We start from the raw sequence: 987 nt of genomic DNA on the forward strand, positions 1-987 counted from the left end.
AGGGCTCTGTTCTGTTCCATTGGTCTATGTCTCTGTTTTGGTACCAGTACCATGCTGTTTTGGTTACTGTAGCCTTGTAGTATAGTTCAAAGTCAGGTAGCATGATGCCTCCAGCTTTGTTCTTTTGGCTTAGGATTGACTTGGTGATGTTTTCTTTGGAAAAATTGTATGAGGAAAGGCAGGATTTCCTAGGGCTGATGAAGCAACTTGCTAAAGTGGAAAGGAGAAGACAGGAAGTCGTGAGAAAGGAGCTGAGAGTTTGAATAAATTTTTGAAGATTGGAGAAATAATATGCCATGGTATTACATAAGCTTTGGCTTCTCTCTCTGGAGGAGTCCATTCCTGTGAACACTGTCGTATCATTTCTTTCAGATCCTGAGACTCCAGCAGGATGTCTTATCAACAGCAGCAGTGCAAGCAGCCCTGCCAGCCACCTCCTGTGTGCCCCACACCAAAGTGCCCAGAGCCATGTCCACCCCCGAAGTGCCCTGAGCCCTGCCCACCACCAAAGTGTCCACAGCCCTGCCCACCTCAGCAGTGCCAGCAGAAATATCCTCCTGTGACACCTTCCCCACCCTGCCAGCCAAAGTGTCCACCAAAGAGCAAGTAACAGCTTCAGAATTCATCAGGAGCATGAAAGGATAAAGATAATTGGCTCATCTTGTTCCACAGCTTCACCTGCATCTTCTCATCAAAGCCTACCATGGATACACAGGGAGCTTCTTTCCTCTTAGCCAGTGATCTGCCCATGATGTTCCCTGATAGCAAAAGATTTCCTTTCTGAGACTGCCATACTGCCACTGTCCAGGTGGAGACTGAGAAAGGAAATCCTCAGCAGTGTCAGTTCCCAGAGCTTTGGAAGAAGGGCCGGCAGTTCTGTCCCTGGGAACCATCAAAAAATTCTGTTGATGTTTTCTGTGTCTGTCTGTCACCTGGGCATGGGCTTCTAACACCTTTGCAATTGTCACTTTTCTTTCACTCCCTGAA

General features: G+C 47.5%; 1 protein-coding gene across 1 annotated transcript; it reads left to right on the forward strand.

Moving 5' to 3' along the window:
* The first annotated feature begins 391 nt into the window (after positions 1–391).
* On the forward strand, positions 392–610 carry LOC100582560 (small proline-rich protein 2D). Its single transcript, XM_030823222.1, has one exon. It carries the CDS (start codon positions 392–394, stop codon positions 608–610), a length of 219 nt encoding a protein of 72 aa, XP_030679082.1.
* The last annotated feature ends 377 nt before the right edge of the window (positions 611–987 follow it).

The sequence above is a fragment of the Nomascus leucogenys genome, chromosome 12 (assembly GCF_006542625.1).
Source record: "Nomascus leucogenys isolate Asia chromosome 12, Asia_NLE_v1, whole genome shotgun sequence".
Taxonomy (NCBI): Eukaryota; Metazoa; Chordata; class Mammalia; order Primates; family Hylobatidae; genus Nomascus; species Nomascus leucogenys.